The 20,814-nt window shown below is 39.2% G+C and overlaps 1 protein-coding gene across 1 annotated transcript in view; it reads left to right on the plus strand.

Moving 5' to 3' along the window:
- kiaa1671.S (KIAA1671 S homeolog) overlaps positions 1-20,106 on the plus strand; it is a 130,254-nt gene extending 110,148 nt beyond the window's left edge. The window contains exons 6-12 of the mRNA XM_018244035.2: positions 2,612-2,733; positions 8,435-8,660; positions 9,888-10,059; positions 12,469-12,575; positions 13,368-13,504; positions 15,371-15,452; positions 16,552-20,106. Coding sequence (XP_018099524.1) covers positions 2,612-2,733; positions 8,435-8,660; positions 9,888-10,059; positions 12,469-12,575; positions 13,368-13,504; positions 15,371-15,449 — 843 coding nt within the window. The 3' untranslated portion in view covers positions 15,450-15,452; positions 16,552-20,106. The remainder of the gene's footprint in view (positions 1-2,611; positions 2,734-8,434; positions 8,661-9,887; positions 10,060-12,468; positions 12,576-13,367; positions 13,505-15,370; positions 15,453-16,551) is intronic.
- Positions 20,107-20,814: the final 708 nt, after the last annotated feature.

The following is a 20,814-nucleotide window of genomic DNA, read 5'->3' on the forward strand; positions in this document are numbered from 1 at the left end:
GCTGTTCATATCGAATCTCTGCTGCATTTGCTGGTGGAAAGTGCCCACTGGAGAACCTGCACCCATACAAAGTAAGAAGATTTAACAAAGTTGTGCTGACTATTTTGCATATAAAGGACCAATATCGGCAGGTTTAATCTATACTAGATGAATATATCCAACACAATACTACGGGGCACATTTACTTGATATTCGAACATCGAAGTTAAATCCTTCGACTTCGAATATCGCAATTTACCACAATTTTACCGGATTTTAATCCATCAATCAATGATTTTGCTTCAATCAGAAATTACTTAAAGTGGCCATACACGGGCCGATAAAAGCTGCCGACAGACTGTGTCGGCAGCTTATTGGCCCGTGTATGGGGGCCCCCGACGGGCTTCCCCGATCGAGATCTGGCCGAAAGTCGGCCAGATCTCGATCGGATGGGTTTAAAAATCCCGTCGGATCGCGGCCACATCTGTTCGTTGATGCGGTCCCGCGATCCGACCGCCGTTTGAGAATGCTAGGATCCGATCGTTGGGCCCTAGGGCCCACGATCGGATCTGCCCGATATTGCCCACCTCAAGGTGGGCATATCGGAGGGAGATCCGCTCGTTTGGCGACATCGCCAAACAAGCGGATCTATCCATGTATGGGGACCTTTAGAAAGCCTATGGGGACCTTCCCCATTGGCTAACATTGGTGCTCGGTAGGTTTTAGGTGGAGAAGTAGATGTTCAAAGTTTTTTTTTTAAAGAGACAGTACTTCGACTATCGAATGGTCGAATAGTCGAACGACTTTTAGTTTGAATCGTTCGATTCGAAGTCGTAGTCGAAGGTGCCAATTCGATGGTCGAAGTAGCCAAAAAAAACCTTAGAAATTCAAAGTATTTTTCCTTCTAATCCTTCACTTGAGCCCCTACATGTACTTTTGCATACACGTAAGCAAATGCCCTTGTTTCTCATTTGGTATAACATTGTCAGACCATTAAAGGGGTTGTTCACCTTCAAATACTTTTTTCAGTTCTGTGGGGGGCAATTAAAAAAAACTACTGTTACCCCCAAAGGGAGTGCAGGCTCAATTAACCTGAACCTTTGGTTGGGGATAACATTTTTGCCCAACAGGTGCCCTTTAAAGAGGTGTTTCACCTTTAAGGGAATTTTTATTATGTTAAAGAACAACCAATTCTAAACAAATTTTCATTTGGTTTTCATTATTTAGTTTTTATAGTTTTATAGTTATGTCTTTTTCTTCTGATTCTTTGCAGCTTTCAAATGGGCGTCACTGTCCCCTTCTAAAAAACAAATGTTCTTTAAGGCTACAAATGTATTGTTATTATTACTTTTTTTTATTGATCTTCAGACTCTCTCCTATTCATGTTCCGGTCTCTTATTCAAATCAATGCATGGTTGCTAGGGTAATTTTAAAGACAGCTGTTACCAGAGGCTGGCCACGTGCCCTAGGCAAGCCGGGCAGTAGCGGCGCCTGCGCGAATCTATGCTCGTGTGCACATGCGCGAATCTGCATGTGCGAAATGGAGTTTGCGTGCATGCGCAGAAGTCAAAAAGACATGATAACAACCAGACAGTCGGGCAGAGAAGGGTACCGGACTTGGGGTAGGCGACAGAGGAGGTACGTGCCTGGCGCCCCCCCAGATTTGCGCCCTAGGCACGTGCCTACTCTGCCTACCCCTAGTTCCGGCCCTAGCTGTTACAATTGATACATAGTTGCTAATATCCCACAGAAAGTGCTGAGAAATGTATCAACTGAATGTAGCAAATTGTAACCATTCAAATTCAGTCCTGCAGCGGGTCAGGTACCCGCAGGTTATCAGCAAAAAAAGAGGGTACACTGTGGAATGCGGGTAGGCTTTTCAGGTGCGGGTATAGATGTGGGGTCTGCAGGACGAGGGTCTCTTCCTGCTGCAGTTCTCTCCCTGCAGCTTTCCCTCCACTCATCTCCCCTCCCATCTGACTTCTGACACAGCTCTCTTACATCACACGGCGCGCTTCTTTCCGTCTCAGCACGTTTGATGATGGCACTTCCGGTTTGCGGCAACATCACTTGATGGTGGTTGTGGATTGCGGATAAGGCAGTTGCGGGTCCACGTCGGGTAGCGGGTCAAAGTGGGTAAATATGCGGGTCGTGGTTCTGGTTGCTGGTTAGGTTCCGGGTCATAGAAATTGGTTCCACGCAGGACTCTACGTTCAGATGCTCCTGGACCACTGAGCTGCCAGACTGAAACACTAGAGACAGGAACATTAAACTTCAAACTTAAATTTGGATAAAACTGTAAAAAATAAAAGATGTAAAGCAATTGAAAAAAGTATTTGTTTATGGTGATCAATCTGAAAACAACTGAACTGAAAAAGTGTTTGAAAGTTGAACAACCCCTTTTAAAAAAAAAACTTCCAGAATCAAATCCCATTAAGGGATGCCTTCTAGAAATATGAACATCTGTTCATCACCTTAAATCTCCTGTGTGGCGATATCCTAACTCTTTAATATTGTGAAATTCACTTTTTCCTGACAATGTCCAAACAGTGCTGCAAAAGTTGTGGCCTGCTTATCCTCTGCCTAAATTCAGTGTATTAGTTGCTAACCATTCCCCCAATTTCTTTTCCAGGACCAGCTGAAACAGTGTGTCACGAGGTCCTCTACAGCCAACAAGGACACTGATTCGCTCGTTCAGGAGTCTGACAAGCATTACGGGACATGGAGTCAGGAGCAGCAACAGAGTGAAGATGGGTATGGCATTTAGATTTGTTATTCCAAAACAGCACCCTGGAGATCCATTTGTATCAAAAACTGGATCCTTGATTCAGTTTATTCATTATTCACCCTTTCCACTACACATTTTTTTGTTTGTCACTTTCTGTTACATTAACGCTCCCCTCTCAAGTTGTGATCCTTTTGTAACAGGGAAATGAAATGTTGATGCAAGTCTGCCCAGTAGAAGTACGTTCTATTCTTGTCCAAAGTTAATGGCAAATTATTCAAACTATTCATCTCATCTTATGTTTTTATAGTAGTGATAAAGGACCTTGATGGGCTGTGTTGTTTTCATCTTTTACTGCAATTGTTTTAACAAGGCTGATAGCTTGAAATCTCTGCTTAAGCATAAGTTATGCACTTGTTTTATCTGTTCAAGCCCTTGCATAAGCACATGAAATGGGGCTCCTGTAATTTGTTGATTTAATTGATATTGTGAAATACACTGCTAGTAACAATTTCACACTAGGCTACTTCTGCATGAGTAGATTGGTCTCCCAGTGAATAATCTCCTCTTCTTTGGGCGACTAATCTCTTTTGAATTCTTTCCCACCAGCAATAATGTAAATCTCTGCTGGGGCCTTATAGTAGCCCCAAAACACGCCAGCTAAGTGTCCTGAAAGGGCTGCCCTGTACACCTGAATGGAAATCTCCAGACAAGAGCGCTTTACAGCACTTCAGGTGAAAAACATTGTGTTTCATTAAGTTAAGGTGTCTATGCCAGGCCAGATATCTGATACCTCGTCTGTGTATGTGGTCTGCAGTAAGGATTTTAATCTTTACTTCAAGTGGCTGATTCTAATATTCTGCTGGAAAAATCCATGCTCATGGGCCTATTGCAAGAGTGTGACTAGAGCTATGTGACAATGTCACATGCTTTTCTTAAGTTGTTTTACTGGAATGTTAAGGGTTGGTGTAATGCCTTTCCTGGATTTAACTGTTGCTTTTCTCCCAAAAAATACTGGCAACGAAATGTAGTCATTTTGTATTGGACAGCATCCATGTTTTGGGATGCATCTTCCCAATGATATGACCAATCCAAAACAGTTCCCTGCTGTTTGTTGGCCCTTGATTTTTAGGAAACAGTCAGTGGGATAACTTGTTAAGCAGTTGTGTGAATGCAGGGAATATGGTCTGTGTGCATGATTCTGGTGGCTGGTCATTAAGATCCAAGCAGCAGCTGTGATGGCACACACATACACCACAGCGCAGCTTTGTATGCTTCAGGAATACAGCACTTTTTACAGGGAGACTTAGCAAGGCTTCCTGCCTACTGATCTTATCCCTGGTCCACCAACATGACTTGTTAAAGGACTAAATCCATTAAACGGTGTCTTCTAGAGACCTCTAGAGCCTTGCTCCATAATGACTGGGGATACAGGGCAGTCTGCATAGGAAGGACATGCAATTAACGGTTAGCCTTGCTGCTGTCCAGTGTTATTTCAATGCTTGTCACAGTTACACGGACATACATATAAAGGCGGTGTAATAAAGCAAATGTACAGTGTATCTATGCAGATTTGATACTGGGTTTCTTGGTACTGAAATATAGCTCCTCATTCAGCAGCCCATCCCCCCTGGTTCATTAGTCACGAGGAGTCACATTCATGATGTAATGTCTCATGAATGATAAATGACAGCAAATCCTTTGCCTTACCGTGCCTGCAGTCCCTGTATATTCACACACACAAACGCTAAATTATATTGTGCCTTTTAATATACTTGCAAGGGATAATCCTCTCAAAAATATATCCTGTCTTTTGCTTAATTGATATATAAACCCAAACGTCTGGGTCATGTGATTAGGATATCTCTGTGCACATTAATGCCCGTTATACAGTCTGCAAGGCTGCAGAAAAAGCTAAACACTTGTCATTGTAGGGAGTGGTATTATTTGTATCTGTTTATTTAATACTAGACATAAAGCCCGTTAAATTAACGGGCGCTAGAACATATGTAGTCAAACATTTATAAAAACAGAATTGTTCTAGTCTAAAAAAAATTCGCCAGAGACGGTCCGTGGGGCACATGCGCAGTAGCGCAATCCCACGGACACAGGGACTGGACGCAGAGACACTTCAACTTTATTATATAGGATCCTTTGTTTATATAGTACTGGCACATTTTACAACAGTGCTTTATACAGAGATTTTTCAATATTCACACACCAGACTGTGCCCCACTGGAGCTTACAGTCTTATGTCCCTATCAGATTTGCACAGAAGGGTCACTTTATCAGGAGCCATATAATCCATCTGGTTGTTATTGCAGTGTATAAGGAAAGCCATACAGATACCGTGACCAAGTTGCTTTTGCCCTTAGGACTCCAATTCTTATTATTCCACTTTCGTGGCTGTGCCCATTAATACTGGGTACTCGTATATAGAGTTATAAAAAGTCCTCCCACTCCCCAGCTCTTTTTGGGCCCTTCCTTAGGACCCCTGTCCACTATAAAAATGTACAAAAACTCTTGTTAATATGCTCAATAGTATCTACATAACATTACTGAAACTTCCAAAGGGCATTACGTTGGCTCCATGTTTTTAGCTCCATGTATAAGAAGATGATAGGGTGTCACTACTACATGAATCAGCTGCTGACACCATTACCTCAGGGAATAAGCAACAGCTGATGTGTGGCTTTGTACACTTACCTCACGGCTAAATTCAAATATTTACACATGCAGGAAGCTACTTCCCTAGTAGGCTGGAGATAAAGTGGTAAAGTTATGTATGGATGCCAGTGGAGAGAATGCTGTGTGTGACACTGTCCTAAAAGAGATCTCAGTATCTCATCCCCCTTGTTTATAGGATCATTCATTGCTCAATTCCTGTGTTAGGCAGACAGGCCGGAAATAACATATGTGCGTAGTGTTGCTGCAAATGGAACATTGTGGAAGGGGAGCAGATAAGGTCTGTGTACTCATCTCCAGTTACAGTTTCTGCCGTCATGGTCTTTACAGCAAATGATGCATTGTATTTGTAAGAAGGTCTTACTATTCATATCTATTCTATTGTGTTTATGAAGCTTCAATATATTCCTACAAGCTAAAGGCTTATGTACTGCAACTAGGGTTGCCACCTGGCCGGTATTTTACCAGCCTGCGTAACAGGGGATGTAACAGGGGAACCAAGTAAAGCAGCAAGGCTTCTGGATAGAGCACCACCGTAATATAGCCACAGTCTTTTGAACTATTGGAAAGTACTGCTTTTAAATCACAACCTGGGATGACGCTGATCAACTACAGATGGGTTTCACCCCTTTTGGGCCACATTAGTGTCTTGCAGAGTTATCTCATCAGCAGTCAAGAATGACATTTTTTACCAGGTTTTGATTAGAAAAAGACAAATTCCACTGGGTGAAAAAATAGTTGCACATCAAAAAAAAAAAAATAGTCGTCCGCCATAGACTTCAATGCATTTGGTGAAATTTTTACTGCTTTTCTGAGAATAGGAATGGGTCAGATTTCACCCATCACTACTCATCCGTATATACAGTCTAGAAAGTGCTTACACAGCAGCTTTGGGGCAGGGAGACACCATTTCTTCATTTATAATACAGGCACTTGCACCAATCTTTATTTAAGTGTTGGGCCAGAGTGATTACAAATTGAGGGAACATTTTTTTCTGTCAGGATAATGAAAACTTCTTTGTTCTTCTTGTGGGTACCTATGACTAACACTAGTCCCTAATCACATTTCCCCCTATGGTACAACCCAATTACTTTTGTAGTACTTGCGCGCCCTCTAGTGTTCTCTACAAAGAATTCCCATTTTAGGTCAGTGTCTAGTTAAATTTGTAAATAAGAGAATCATTTAGCATTTTAGCCAGCCAGTATTGCCTGCTGCAATTTAAAATGTTTTTGGCATTGCCAAAAAAACTGAGGCATGAAAAAAAAGTCACTGGAACTTGTAAAACGCATAAAATGAAATGACTGTCCCAGCTTCTTGGGGAGTAGTTCTCTCTTTTGTAATTCCTCATGAAGTCATTGACCTACATGATGCCAAGATAGTTGTACTTGTCTAGCTGCTGAAAAATAGACCATCCTTTGGAATAGCTTTAACTGTAGGAGGACTGTCAACAAAGTGCATAAAATATTTTATCCTCTGAACATATTCATTGTCCTGTTCAACACTATGTAATGTAGAGGGCAACCAACTTCTTCCAGGGGGTCAAATGTAGAAAAAGCTCAAAAGGCTGTTTTTTTTGTGTAGAGTACCATTCCCAGACCCCAATATATTAAACCAATGGTATATTCCAATTTCTGAATTGGGACTGATTATTGCCTTGTAAAAGCATAGATGCCAACTTACTTATTTTGCTAGGGCAGTCCATTTTTAAGTGATTTTCACAGGCAGCAACTGGATTAGTTTTTTTCTGGTTTCATCAGAGAGTTGGCTCTAATTGAGACATGTTATGTCCCTGGTCCACTGATCAATAGAGCTAGCTAGTAGTTAAACTGTGCCTAGGTGTGTATCTGTGAGATGGAAAGAGAGAAATGGTAAACACAAATTGACATTTTTCTATGTCCATGTGAGTATGCAGCCAAAGCTTAGAAAGAAACACGAACATAACCATTTAGCTGTAGTTTAGCTGCTGGAATATTGAATAACGTGAGTACCTTCCCACTAGCTTACACTAGTGGGACATTGATGGCTGTATGGCAACTGCATATCTGTAGGCTCACTAAGAACATGTCCACTGGCATTGTGAGATATATGTGGGCTATACAGAGGTTTATGAATTATGTGTGATATGGTATTCGCTATACTGAGAAAGGATTAAACCTGTGTTTCCAGAATCTTGGATGGGCACATTTGTTTGCAGCAACATTAATCTACATACACAAAAAGACTATTCAGGGATGATATGGCCATTCCCATATTGTAAGTATCTGTAGAAAGACTAGGCAGTACATTGGCGACAATCTAAATAGAGATATTGTCCGATGACATTTCATTCTATAGAATAAGCAACACCAGCAGCCTCATGGTCGCACAGCAATTGAAATACTTTCTCCTGATTTGATTTCATCCATGATCCAAATTTCTACCTAGAATGACTTATAGCACTTGTCCCATATGTCAGCTTGATGTTGCATAAATGATTCATTTACAATGGCCCAGGGCTGCTATTTATTTAGGGGTTGAGTTCAGAAGAATCGTCTATTGAAAAACACACTCTGCACCCTCAGCCTTGAATGCTTTCTTTAGCTGAAGGTGAAATTTTATAGACAATGCAACATGTCAAAATAGGAGAGATGTTGATTTATATAGGGCTGGCACACTTATGCAGGGCTTTACAGAGATTGTTCATCATCCGCATCCCACAGAGTTCCCATCACTTTCTCAAACACTAGGGTCATCTTAATCAGCAGCCAATTAACCAGTGTCTCGGTGGATTTCCCCAGGTTCCCCCGACTTCCTCCCACACTCCAAAAACATACAGGCAGGTTAATTGACTGCTGAGAAAACTGACCCTACCCTGTGCAAATGTAATAGGGACCTTAGACTGTAAGCTCCACTGGGACAGGGACTGGTGTGAATGATGTATACTCACTGTAAAGCTCAGCAGAATATATTGGTACTATATAAATAACAATAAAAATAAATAAATTTTTTTACTGTTTGTTTTTTGTAATTAGAGCCAAACTCTTTCTTACCTTTTTCAATGACAGCTTTGTTGCCGATTCCCCATCATTTGGTGACCTCTCCAACAGGAAGCATCCACCACAAAGTAGACTGTCCTCAGTATCGCAGAGTGAAACCGACCAGCATGACTTCCTGTCAGATCACAAGAGCGCTGCAATGGATGCCTCCAGCATGGACATGGATTCCACTGATGGCACAGGGAGCACCTCCTCTCTTCACGAGGCCAAAGCTGAGGATTTTGCATTCATCAATGTAAGCTGCCATATTTAAAAGTTAAATCAAAGGTTTTATGTAACGTGCACGTGTATGGAATTTTGTATTTCACTTGTCTAGGAACACTTGCTGGGCTTCTTTTACAACAGTGGAAAAACTGCCACCTTGGCAGTAATCCATTGCAACCAGACATTTGCTTTTGTTGTTTTACTTTAAGATGTGCAAAATAAAGGTAGTCACTGCTCAGGTGCAGATCTGCAAAGTAAGTAAACCTCACTTACTTTAAAGGAGAAGGAAAGGCTAAAATTAAGTAAGCTTTATCAGAAAGGTCTATATAAATACACCAGTAAACCTTCAAAGTAATGCTCCTGTCCTTCTATTGTGTACACATGGGCTTCTGTACCAGACTTCCTGTTTCAGCTTAAAACTCGAGGGCTTGAGCATGCTCAGTTTGCTCCTCTCCCTTTTCCCCCTCCCCATCCTGCTGTAATTTGAGCCCAGAGCTATGAGTGAGCAGGGAGAGACTCGGGCAGGAAGTAATGTCACACCAAGCTTATATGGCAGCTACTATCCTAAACAAACAAAGAAAGTGTCTAGAGCTGTCTACTCCGGTTAGGTAAAGCATTCTGCAGAATAAATATAACTATTTTGGCTAATCTATTTGCAATAAACTGCTTCTGTAGCTTTCCATCTCTTTTAAAAGTACAGTAATGTGGGAAATTCTGTGTGCTCATACATTATTTTTCCCCCCTGCATCATAATTTCGTGTGTTTGTTTCTTAATCATTATTTGCACTGAGCAGGATGCAAAATAGAACTGAATCTAATCAAGTCTGAAAAACCAAATCTACTTTTTCTAAGGAAACTTATCTATTAGTTTGTAAATCTCTGTAGCTGATGAATAAGGATGTGTATACGTCCCTCTGTGCCAGAAGGTAACTGGTTCTCCTGCTTCATCCACTTCTTCAGACTACTGCTCAGAAATGGTTCCCCATTTCTGTAGCTAAGCTGCCCAATGATCCTCCCATTCAGCATTCGGGCAAGTTATTGTGCATCAAAAAAGATGCCTGTGGACATAACTTGTAGCGGCACACTCTTTGGTACAAGAATATTCCCTGCTTTTTATGGCAATGGGATAATGTTCCTTTTCACTGAAAATGTGCTACAGTACAATTTCTGCATATGGTCTGGCATGAATATAAAGTGTGATTAGATTAGGTTCTTAAGAATACCCATACATAATGATTTTATGGCTTTTCTTTTGCAGCAAACATCGGTCTTAGATTCTACAGCACTGAAAACCAGGGTGCAACTGAACCGAAAAAGCCAGCGCCGTGCCCCTAGCCAGTCCCAACGCAAAAGCCGTCTTCTCTTGTCCAGTAGTCATCTTGATGTGATAGAAGACACTGACAGCCCTTGGATGTACACAGACTCTACAGGTACCTTTTTGCATTTAGCATTCACACAGACAATTTACGATCAGGAACCTCATCAGACATAGAAGCCACTGAGCAGCAAATATTTGTACATGATTAAAGAAACAGTAACACCAATGAGAGTGTTTTAAATTAATGAAAATATATTGTACTGTTGCTCTGCACTGGTACAGCTAGTGTGTTTGCTTCAGAAACTGTACTATAGTTTATATAAACAAGCTGCTGTGTAGCCATGGAGGCAGCCATTCGAGGTGGAAAAAATAGAAAAGACACAGGATACTCGGCGGATAACAGATAAGTTCTGAAAAATCCCATTGTATACTACAGAGCTTATCTCTTATCTACTGTGTATCATGTATTTAATTGCTGTCCCCGTGGCTACACTGCAGGTATATATATATATATATATATATATATATATATATATATATATATATATATATATATATATATATATATATATATATATATATATATATATATATATATATATATATATATATATATATATATATATATATATATATATATACAGTGGTGTGAAAAACTATTTGCCCCCTTCCTGATTTCTTATTCTTTTGCATGTTTGTCACACTTAAATGTTTCTGCTCATCAAAAACCGTTAACTATTAGTCAAAGATAACATAATTGAACACAAAATGCAGTTTTTAAATGAAGGTTTACGTTATTAAGGGAGAAAAAAAACTCCAAATCTACATGGGCCTGTGTGAAAAAGTGATTGCCCCCCTTGTTAAAAAATAACTTAACTGTGGTTTATCACACCTGAGTTCAATTTCAAAGGTTATAAAGCCATTTCTAAAGCTTTGGGACTCCAGCGAACCACAGTGAGAGCCATTATCCACAAATGGCAAAAACATGGAACAGTGGTGAACCTTCCCAGGAGTGGCCGGCCGACCAAAATTACCCCAAGAGCGCAGAGACAACTCATCCGAGAGGCCACAAAAGACCCCAGGACAACATCTAAAGAACTGCAGGCCTCACTTGCCTCAATTAAGGTCAGTGTTCACGACTCCACCATAAGAAAGACACTGGGCAAAAACGGCCTGCATGGCAGATTTCCAAGGCGCAAACCACTTTTAAGCAAAAAGAACATTAAGGCTCGTCTCAATTTTGCTAAAAAACCTCTCAATGATTGCCAAGACTTTTGGGAAAATACCTTGTGGACCGACGAGACAAAAGTTGAACTTTTTGGAAGGTGCGCGTCCCGTTACATCTGGTGTAAAAGTAACACAGCATTTCAGAAAAAGAACATCATACCAACAGTAAAATATGGTGGTGGTAGTGTGATGGTCTGGGGTTGTTTTGCTGCTTCAGGACCTGGAAGACTTGCTGTGATAGATGGAACCATGAATTCTACTGTCTACCAAAAAATCCTGAAGGAGAATGTCCGGCCATCTGTTCGTCAACTCAAGCTGAAGCGATCTTGGGTGCTGCAGCAGGACAATGACCCAAAACACGCCAGCAAATCCACCTCTGAATGGCTGAAGAAAAACAAAATGAAGACTTTGGAGTGGCCTAGTCAAAGTCCTGACCTGAATCCTATTGAGATGTTGTGGCATGACCTTAAAAAGGCGGTTCATGCTAGAATACCCTCAAATAAAGCTGAATTACAACAATTCTGCAAAGATGAGTGGGCCAAAATTCCTCCAGAGCGATGTAAAAGACTCGTTGCAAGTTATCGCAAACGCTTGATTGCAGTTGTTGCTGCTAAGGGTGGCCCAACCAGTTATTAGGTTCAGGGGGCAATTACTTTTTCACACAGGTTTGGATTTCTTTTCTCCCTAAATAAAAAAAAACCCTCATTTAAAAACTGCATTTTGTGTTTATTTGTGTTATCTTTGACTAATAGTTAAATGTGTTTGATGTTCAGAAACATTTTGTGTGACAAACATGCAAAAGAATAAGAAATCAGGAAGGGGGCAAATAGTTTTTCACACCACTGTATATATATATTTATACAGGGCAACAGTACATTATACCATTCATTCAAACCACTTACATCTTTTTAAGTGTACTTTTTACCATTAATAGCATGCTGCACAAGGTAATTTTGGCAATCATCAAAAACATGTGGTTAATCATTATGCTGTGTCGAGATGGCAATATAAGATTACTAGACATTTATGCATACATCAGTTCAAGTTCGAGGTATGTCATAGGCACTCAATATTAATTATAAGGGGTGTTGTGTAGTAGAGGTAGTTTATGAGTCTATTGTATGTTTTCCCCAGGTATGGTACATGCTACTGTGTTATGGTAAATGGCCCATGCTAAATCTTGGTATTTTCATAATCCCATTACATAGCAGCTGTTGCAACTATGTCCTATGTTTTCTGCTATCACCACTGCAGCTGTATAAGCTTGATATGCTTCTCTTGTGTTGTTCCATAGAGGAAAAGCCTGTAAAGGAGGAAAGCATTGAAGAAAAACCTCAAAGGACTCCTGTTCAACAACAGAGAATGCCTATGTTTCCTGGCATGGATCCCTCTGCTCTAAAGGTAAATGCAATTGGCCCATTTAATGATCAAAGGCTGAGTTTCTGTTAAATACGACAACTTAATGAAGAACTTATCCGAATGGGACAGTAGGAGGCTCGTTATTGGTAATTAATCACTGAGCTAAAACAGCCATATTGCGACTAAGCACTCCCAATGGATTGAGTCACTCATGCAAGTCTGTGGTGTTGAGCTTCTGATTAATTCTGACTTTATTTCTTTCTGTTGCCTGGGCTTCTCAGCAACACTGGTATTTCAAGCTATGTGCTTAGCAAGCTCCCAGACCTAATCCTCATGCTGGTATGTAAGACATTAAGCCACTCTTTACTGGGTGATAGTTTAACACTAGCAAGAGCAAAAATTTGTTTCACAAAAAACACATTACTCTAACATTGGGAATTTGCAGATATTGTCTGTGAGACATATTTGTCATGCAGCTGCAAGTCGTTTGGGTAAATCATGTTTTTATTTAAGCATATACATTATATAAAAGGACATATTTATATATCACACACTCAGCCAGTCATACAAACAAAGGTTAATGTATTCTAAAGAAAAGCAATCAGCCTTGGTGCAAGAAGGAACGATAAATCAGTACTGTCTACCTATTGTATTCATTCAAGAAGTACTATAAATGCTGCTTATGAGCGGCATTGTTGCATGACTATAGAAGGTTGTCGATGGGAGCATATTGCTTGTTGCAGTCTTTTGCAGCAAAATCTCTTGTCCACAATTTAAGGGTAAGGCGTCAATTTGTGATCACGAAATGAAGATCCTAATTTGTTCATTTAACAGGCCCAGCTACGCAAGAGACAGGACCCAGAAAACAACAGTGAATCCCCCTCACAACCATCGCGGTCCCCTAAATCCCCTCTCCCCCAAGGAACACTGGGTATTAAACTCCTGCCGACATCCAGTGACAAGCAAGAAAGGTCTGTGACAACCTCTCTGTTATTTGTGGGAAAAACTTGATCCTAAACTGTGAACCTTTGAATAACAGCGTAAAAAAGTATGATGCTATATTAGCCAATATACCAATGTTACAGCTTAAAGGGGCTGTTCAGCTTTGAATTAACTTTTAGTATGATGTAGAGAGTGATATTCTGAGACAAGTTGCAATTGGTTTTTTTATTATTTGTGGTTTTTTAGTTATTTAGCTTTTTATTCAGCAGCTCTCCAGTTCACAGTTTCAGCAATCTGGTTGCTATGGTAAAAATTACCCTAGCGATAAGGCATTGATTTTAATAAGAGCCTGTAATCTGCATAGGAGAGGGCCTGAATAGAAATATACATGTGTAGCCTTACAGAACATTTGTTTTAAATGAGGTCAGTGACCCCCCATTTGAAAGTTGGGAACAGTCAGAAGGAGAAGGCAAATAATTCAAAAACTATAAAAAAGAAAAAATGAACACCAATTGGATAGTTGCTTAGAATATGCCATTCTATAACATACAAAAAGTTAACTTAAAGGCGAAGCACCCCTTTAAAAAGAGATATAACATTTAATGCGGTTGAGAATGGATATAAAAGAGGTGGAAAGTGGTTAAAATGCCATAAATATTACATATGCATTAAACATTACAGGGGCTTACATAAAGTGTTTTTGGTAAAGCCAAGGACGCAATCCATTCTACATGATAAACTGGCCTCTGGAGATCTCGTTGTCATTGCAAGTTTTAGATTATCTACAGTTAGATTATAGATAGATAAAGGTGCAGACTAACACTTGCACACTGATTTTAAAGAGAACTCATAGGACAATAAAATTCATTTATATTCTACCTTAAGGACCACTGTGCCTGCAGAATTGTGGTTAGTAGAAGGCAATACTGACCTAGATTTATGATATATATCTCTGCACATAATATAAGAAACAACGGCCGATTTCAATTGTTCACAGCCCCAATGAGACCATGTCACGTATTTTGTGTTTAGTGGTATTTTAATAAATGTCTCAAAGTATTCACCTGGCCTAGTAATGTAAAGTAACCAGACAGTTAGGCCTTGTTTACAAGGCATGGCAAAATCCCTTCTAAAGCATTGCTTAATTCTGTTATGTTCATGTAAGTCTTTGACTTTGATGGTTGCACCTGAAATCACACATTCGATTGCAATGATAGTGCCCATGACTAGTAATGCCTTACAGTTCTGCTACACTGTTGAGCAGCAAAAATATGTTTAGCTAGTATTTGATCAGACATAGCGATGCTCCAACAGAATCTTAATCAAATTCCTTAGTGCTTAAGCAAAGGACAACAATCAGCTCTTACCCTTTAGGGTTATATACCAAACATAGAGAGAGCTAATAGAGAGGTTGCTTATCCCATTGCTACATCTACACCTATAAGGGTAAGGCCACACAAGGAGATTCGGGGAGATTTTGTCGCCTGGCGACTAATCGCCTCGTCTTATGAGCAACTATCTCCCCGAACTGCCTCAGCGTTTTTCCCCATAAGCTACAATGCAAAGTCGCCTGCGCTAATACACACGCAGTGATGCATTTTCTATAGTCGCCCGAAGTTGCCTCAGTGAGAAAAAACACAGAGGCAGTTCGGGGAGATAGTTGCTCAAAAGACAAGGCGATTAGTCGCCAGGCGTCAAAATCTCCCCGAATCTCCTTGTGTGGACTAGCCCTAAAGAACCTTTGCTTGGGTTGTTCATTATACAAACAATATCAGTTACAAATAAGTGATCTTTGTTTGTGTCTAATAATCACACAGTTTAAAATGAATGTAGATTTAATATTGTTGTGTTGTCAGCACAATAGAACACATTGCTTACTTTGCTGTTTATTCCAGAGGACCAGAGGAGTCCCCTGCATGGCTGAAAGAACTGAAATCAAAGAAGAGGCTAAGCCAGTATGAAAATCAAACTTAACAGGTAATCGTACAGGTCCACCCACCTCTTTTACTTGCACCCAAAATTCACCAGTTGTAATTTCTTGATGGAAAAATGCTAGTGCTCAGGCACCAAATAATTTTGCCAGTGTCTAAATGTTCCAAGAATCAGTGCTGCTCTGAAACCTACTATTATAATCAAGTCTTGTTTCCCTGCTGATAATTTTATTAAAGTAATATTGACTAAAAAAGAGGGGGTAAGCGAAATATGTTTCCCAGTTGAGTAATACTGTCTTAATAATGTTACTAAAGATATTCTTACTGCAAGCTGGCATTGTGTGGTTCCCTGTAGGCATTATTGATAATTCTGTTGTAAGAAGAAGGCAGTGTTATCAGCTTCACTTATTAACTTTATCACAGTTTGCTGGGGAAGTAATATTACACAAGGTTGTACAAAAGCAATGCTGATATTTAGGAAAGTGTGGATGAGTCTCTTTATACCCTGCTAGATTTAGTTTACTGTCCAGCACAATGCAGAGCCATGCAGATGACCAGAGTAGTATATATCACTCAGTGATGGAGTGTGAACACTGACATGCACTGGAAGAAGGAGAGAATATTACAGGAGGTTTATGCAGATTGGGTTTATTGAGCCCTAACAGGAATCCATGATGGAAGCCATTGCAGTTTCCACATACGCTGGCAGTAAGCTTCCAACTTGATCAAGAAGGGCTATTGCTGTATAGCTGTTTTGATACCTGTTACTGAAAATCTACATAGGATGAGAAGGCTCAGTCAACAAGGAGGTCATTATACCTCACCAGGGAGGCTTGTACCTTGTTTTTCACAGATGAGGACAATAGTTTACCTACAGGGGTCATGGCAATGAAAAACACAGTTACAGAATTGAACCTCATGATGGTAGAAGAGAAGTTACATTTGGTAAAGACAGGTGACTGCAAAATTCAAGATGTGAAAGGTGTGACAAGATGGAGGCAACTTTTTTCTGTCAGAGAATTGGACTTGTTGTTCACCTTGCTTGGGGCCACAGTTATGATGCTTAGTCCTCAGATGGTTTCATGAATATAATAAAAGACATTTGCTGCTTTCAGGCACTAATATGAATCTCTTCTTATGTTTAGATCCAGCAGTTTTCAAGGAGGGACACAGCAGCTGAACATACGCCTTAAACCTCACAATTCTACAAATACACGCCACTCTGCTGTCTTGCTTCGTCTCAACTGCTGTGTGTTCGGTGCCTTTCCAGTTTTTGAAGAAAAAGCTGCTTAGTACCTTTCAGATACAAAAATAGTTGTCTTTTATATGAACAGAGAGAAAAGTCACTTTAGGACTCACAAAAGATATTTACCTAAAATGGAGCTCTACAGAAGCCAAAGGCTGCACCCCTGGGGGGCCCGGCCAACATGGAAAGACTTGGGATAACAACTTCAAACAAAAGTCACATGTCTGCATTTGTCAACATGTTTTAAGAAGAGGGGTGGGGGGGGGGACCTGACTGAATTTTATAATTCTTTATGAAAAATTTCAAGATCACAGATGAATTCAACTTTTTGTTACTTAGAATGTTCTAAATCACTAAATGATTTTTTTAACCTTCAGATTCTAGAACTATACACATATAAATGAACAAAATGTTTACTGCCAATAACAACAACCACAAAAAAATGCTTGACTACTTTTTGTAAAAACTGTTTTTTAACATGGTGAGTGGCGTATGATGAATACAAAGTGTATTACTTCTTTATCTGCTTTCATCTTGATGCCTGCTTAGCAGATTGTTTGTCACCCAGTTTCAAACGCGGCCAAATAAGTCTACAGTGAGAGAACCTTTTAATTGAATTTGGATAACAATATGCAATAAGCTAGAAAACACTAGCCGCACACCAAAAGGTCGGTAAGTAAAACCTTCAAAAGAGGCTGAGCCGGCCTTGCTCGGAGGAGAAATTTGGCCTGCCCTGAATTCCGAAACCAAAGTAGATTATAATGGCAATGAAGAACAGCAGTAATATGTAACATATTCTAAATTTGTTTATAGTGAATACTAATACTCAAGTCCCTGCACTGTACATGCTAGTCACATGTCCTACAAACACGTTTCATTATGTTGGGAGAGACCTATAACTTCTTTGGTTTGGAGAACACTTATTTTTTACATGGACATAATGGAGACAAATGTACAGTGTGTTATATTTTTTGTTGCAAGTTGTTTATCCTTTTTTTTTTTTAATTTTTGCATTTTAATTTTTAACAACAGTAAAAAAGAAAAGTGAGAGAAAGAAGAAAGGTTTGGAGCAGAGAGAGTTGGGGGATGAAGTTTTAAATGACCACTAATGCTTCTGCACGAATAGAAGTTATATGAGTTTCTCCCATTTTCTTATGGAATGTACTAGACATTTATATATAGGGAGTCCATATATAAATGCCATTAGCATGCTTTCTTTGGTAGCCAATGTTTTGTCACTGTATATCCTCCTGAAGAAAAGAAAACATATACACAAACACAGTATTAAAGAGGAACATTTTGGTTTAAGAAACAATACAAAAAGCAACTTTCCTACAGTTCTGTGAATATATTATAATTCCCATGCCTCAGCCTTACATTATTGTATATGGCATATTTGAACCTCACCATTTTAACTCGTTATTCACTGTAAAAAAAAAAAAACTATATAAACTGAAATTTCCTAAACCTATATAAATGCACAAGGCCCCAGGTATATTGTTCTGTATATATAATTTGTATTGTGTGGCCACAAGCAATGGGCTTATTCCTTCCAAATTACACTGATCTGCCACTTTAATTGTCTGTCAGTTTTAACGCAGTGCTTGAACTTTTTTGGTAATCCCGTCACTGTGCACCAGCAATGGTTTTAAGCCCACCATAAACATAAGGTTCTTATAATGCAGTACGCTTTTATACGAAACAGCTAAGCGTTCTAAGTCAAATATAGTGTTTTATTTTTATTTAGTGACTGACAAAAGAACTTGGTTTTATTACTGCACTGCAGAGTTTTAATCTGCTATTTTCCAACCTTTGTTTTGTTACTTAACAGCCTCTAGAGTAAATAGCCAAATTTTACTTTTTTAAATCTATGTGGACTCAGGAAAAGCTTTGCTAATATTCCTTTGCTATTAATATGTCAGATAAGTCTAGGTTCCAGTTTCAAATGCACAAAATAGGGCAGCCCATGTTTTTAAAAACAGAACTTTTTAGCTGCATTAATGTGCAGTTGGATTTTAAATAGAACATTGATTTAAAATGATTGATTGCCAAAGACAATTCCCTATTACACAGTAAAAGTTATGTTATATATTGCCATGGGAATAAGTATATCACTGCTCCATCCTTGGGCCTAAGCAAATGGCATATTGTTTTTACCAAGTGTTTGTATTTGCCTAAAACAGTGTTTCCTATAATTTTTTACGAGCTAATAACTAGATTTAGTTCATATCATTAGATAATAATTGTGCATCTCTTTGCATTGTAGTAGTAGTAGCGCTATAAACAGTACATATATTTAGTTTCACGTAGCCCAGAACGAGCAACCCTGGATTATATGTGAGGAACAATTGAAAAAATAAAATCCACTTATTTCTGTTCAGTGGTTTTTCTGGGGTGCAAATGCATTGTGGCCAATACAATTTAAAAAACAAAACAAAAAACCTTGTTGCCAGATGATATATATAGACAGAAACCAGAATTCCTCTGCACTTGCTAAATCAATAAATGTAGAACAGACTTTTTGTTTATAATAGGGATGCACCGAATCCACTATTTTGGATTTGGCCGAGCCCCCGAATCTTCCACGAAAGATTTGGCTGAATAACGAACCGAATCCTAAATTGTATATGAAAATTAGGGGTGGGAAGGGGAAAACTTTTTTCCTTGTTTTGTGAAAAGTCACGAGATTTCCCTATGCATATGCAAACAAGGATTCTGATTTTGTTCTGCCAGGCAAAAGGATTCGGCCAAATCTGAATCCTGCTGAAGAAGCTGGACCGAATCCTGGATTCGGTGCATCCCTAGATTATATCGCTACTAAATATGACTCCCCCCAACACAAAACAGGGATTGTTTGTCCAATATATTCAAGATGGCCAACTACGTCCATGTTATGCCTAGTCTGGCCAGTCCTGCACTCATTTCATTTGAGCCATTAAGAATTCTAGTATTCATGTAGGCAATTATATAGGATAGACCAGGATTAAACTCCCCAATGATTGCTCCTTTTTATTGGCCATCACAGGGATCACCTGACTGTAGCAGGAAATTATAGGATGAACATTTTCTGACTTTTGCTATAAGGGATTGATTGTATTATAAGGTTCTCTCTGAGTTCTCTGCATCTTGCAGTAGACACACATCTGGGTGAATTTTGTGGAAGGTTATCAAAAATGTAAACATGAGATTTCAATCGAAGTTTCACTGTTTCAAGCACAGATGCTAAACTTGTATATACACTCAGACTCCTTTGCACTTAACTGTCGCACTACTGTATCAGCAGGAGATGTATGGAACTGGCATCACAGTGACCTGCTGCAAATTCTATTGTTCTTTTTGCACCAATAGAGAACTTTATTCAAGTAGCTAAATGAAAAAAAATAAAATATATATATATATTACACAGATGATATTGCAATAAAACTGGTTTTAAATACACAGAATATATATTTAACATATGTCTCCTTGTTTCCTCATTCACCTTACCGGTATATAAATTATTTTTGCTTTCACAGATCTCATATAATTAAAAGTTGTGTATGTACTGTGTGTGTCATTGGAGTTATGGTCCTAGAAGTACAGGTATGGGACCTGTTATCCAAAATGTTCGGGACCTGAGGCTTTCCGGATAACGGATCTGTCTAATTTGGATCTTCATACCTTAAGTCTACTAGAAAACCATGTAAACATGACATAAACCCAATAGGCTGGTTCTACTTCCAATAAGGATTAATTATATCTTAGATTGAATCATGTACAATGCACTGTTTTATTATTACAGTGAAAAAGGAAATACTTTTTAGAAATTTGGATTATTTAAATAAAATGGGAGATGTCCTTTCTGTAATTCAGAGCATTCTGCATAACAGTTTCTGGGTAATGGATCCCATACCTGTATCATAACCTGTATAAGTATAGCACAGTAGTCCTGAAAATCTGTTGAATGTGTTTGGAGATTTTGGCCAGCGAAAAAAAATGAAATCTGTCCAAGCATGTGACAGCAGATGATCAGCTAAAGCTTTTTCACTGGGAATGTATTGAAAAATGTTTTAAAAAAGGAACAAAACAATAACAACTGTACAAATGAAAAAGTGTGATTTCCTAAAGCAAAGGTTGAACTTGATATACAGATATTTTCAACCTCAGCTAATCTGTAAAGTTG

The sequence above is a fragment of the Xenopus laevis genome, chromosome 1S, assembly GCF_017654675.1.
Source record: "Xenopus laevis strain J_2021 chromosome 1S, Xenopus_laevis_v10.1, whole genome shotgun sequence".
Classification (NCBI taxonomy): domain Eukaryota; kingdom Metazoa; phylum Chordata; class Amphibia; order Anura; family Pipidae; genus Xenopus; species Xenopus laevis.